Here is a 1789-nt window from a genome sequence, read left to right on the forward strand (position 1 = left end):
AAGGCTCTCATGTGTTGTTTAAGAGCGCAGCGCTGCTCGAGCGACCATCATTGAACTCAGTGTTTGAAAGACTAACTCCGCTCAGAGAAATGGCAGAAACCGCTCCATCTGCTGCCGCTCCGCCGGCCAAAGCGCCCAAGAAGAAGTCCGCCGCCAAAGCCAAGAAAGCAGGTCCAGGCGTCGGTGAGCTGATCGTCAAAGCCGTGTCCGCGTCCAAGGAGCGGAGCGGCGTGTCCCTCGCAGCCCTGAAGAAAGCTCTCGCCGCCGGCGGCTACGACGTGGAGAAGAACAACTCCCGCGTCAAGCTTGCCATCAAGAGCCTGGTGACTAAAGGCACCCTGCTGCAGGTCAAAGGGACCGGCGCCTCCGGCTCCTTCAAGCGGAACCCTGCTGCAAGTCAAAGGGACCGGCGCCTCCGGCTCCTTCAAGATCAGCAAGAAACCAGCCGAGACCAAGAAGAAAGCTGCTTCTAAAGCCAAGAAGCCCGCGGCCAAGAAACCCGATGCTGCAAAGAAGCCCGCCGCCAAGAAATCGCCCAAGAAGGCCAAGAAATCCTCTGTAGCCGCTAAGAAGACGACGAAGAGCCCCAAGAAGACCAAGAAACCCGCAGCCGCTAAGAAGGCGACGAAGAGCCCCAAGACAGCAAAGCCAGCGGCGCCTAAGAAAGCAGCCAAGAGCCCCAGAAAGGCCAAGACTGCCAAACCCAAGGCGGCAAAGCCTAAAGCGGCCAAGCCCAAGACTGCCAAACCCAAGGCGGCAAAGCCTAAAGCTGCCAAGCCTAAAAAGGCAGTTCCCAAGAAGAAATAAAAAAATAATTTTCTTATCCAACGGCTCTTTTCAGAGCCACCCACTAACTCTACAGAAAGAGCGAAAAAAAACAAATCTGCATTTTGACTTCTAGTGGAAGTAAACTGTTATAAGAGTATATAAGTTTACCGCGGCTGGAAGTGTTTTACATGTTGACTTTACATTAAAAAAATTAGTTATTCACGTTTATCAATATAAACAGCTTTAATGGATCATTGATATAAATATAATTAGCTACTGTATATGTATATATATTGTATTAACATTGTTGTTGCATCGACATTTTTTAAAACTCATTCAACGCCCCATCACAATTTTTTTCTGTCATGTGTTTAGTCTAAAATGCAGCACAATCCGCGCGCCAGCTGAGGAGGCGTGGCTTTGGTGGTTGGTGTTGGAGGGAAGTTCAGTGATTGGTTTAAAATCTTACAACGCTCTACACCAATGGGCGACTGGCACGCTCGTTTAAAAGCAGCATAGCAGCGTTCAGGAAATTATTATTTCTGTATTGCAAACAGAGAAGTAATTACAGCCGAAGATGAGCGGCAGAGGCAAAACCGGTGGTAAAGCGAGAGCGAAGGCCAAGACTCGCTCCTCCAGAGCAGGACTGCAGTTCCCCGTCGGTCGTGTTCACAGGCTTCTCCGCAAAGGTAACTACGCAGAGCGCGTCGGTGCCGGAGCTCCCGTCTATCTGGCGGCTGTGCTCGAGTATCTCACCGCCGAGATCCTGGAGTTGGCTGGAAACGCCGCCAGAGACAACAAGAAGACCCGCATCATTCCCCGTCACCTGCAGCTGGCGGTGCGCAATGATGAGGAGCTGAACAAACTCCTGGGCCGAGTGACCATCGCTCAGGGCGGCGTGCTGCCCAACATCCAGGCCGTGCTGCTGCCCAAGAAGAGTGAGAAGCCCGCCAAAGCCAAATAAACCGAGTCCGCTCTGCTTCTCAAACACAAAGGCTCTTCTAAGAGCCACCCATTTCAT

At 51.7% G+C, this 1789-nt stretch overlaps 2 protein-coding genes across 2 annotated transcripts; both read left to right on the top strand.

Moving 5' to 3' along the window:
• The first annotated feature begins 61 nt into the window (after positions 1-61).
• LOC107694800 (histone H1-like) lies at positions 62-807 on the top strand. The gene is made up of 2 exons (XM_016494486.1): positions 62-360; positions 404-807. Exons 1-2 carry the CDS (start codon positions 90-92, stop codon positions 805-807), a joined length of 675 nt encoding a protein of 224 aa, XP_016349972.1. The 5' UTR covers positions 62-89.
• Positions 808-1315: 508 nt separating this feature from the next.
• On the top strand, positions 1316-1773 carry LOC107694801 (histone H2A-like). The gene has a single exon (XM_016494487.1). The coding sequence runs from the start codon at positions 1346-1348 to the stop codon at positions 1730-1732; it is 387 nt and encodes a 128-aa protein (XP_016349973.1). The 5' UTR covers positions 1316-1345; the 3' UTR covers positions 1733-1773.
• Positions 1774-1789: the final 16 nt, after the last annotated feature.

Source organism: Sinocyclocheilus anshuiensis, unplaced genomic scaffold (genome assembly GCF_001515605.1).
Source record: "Sinocyclocheilus anshuiensis isolate Anshui unplaced genomic scaffold, SAMN03320099.WGS_v1.1 scaffold19999, whole genome shotgun sequence".
Lineage (NCBI taxonomy): Eukaryota > Metazoa > Chordata > Actinopteri > Cypriniformes > Cyprinidae > Sinocyclocheilus > Sinocyclocheilus anshuiensis.

What these genes read in the sequence shown, in the direction of transcription:
- LOC107694801 (XM_016494487.1), top strand. Translation starts at nt 1,346, where the DNA reads ATGAGCGGCAGAGGCAAAACCGGTGGTAAAGCGAGAGCGAAGGCCAAG.
- LOC107694800 (XM_016494486.1), top strand. Translation starts at nt 90, where the DNA reads ATGGCAGAAACCGCTCCATCTGCTGCCGCTCCGCCGGCCAAAGCGCCC. An exon ending in GCTGCAGGTCAAAGGGACCG is followed by an intron (nt 361 to 403) that starts GCGCCTCCGGCT and finishes TGCAAGTCAAAG; the next exon opens with GGACCGGCGCCTCCGGCTCC.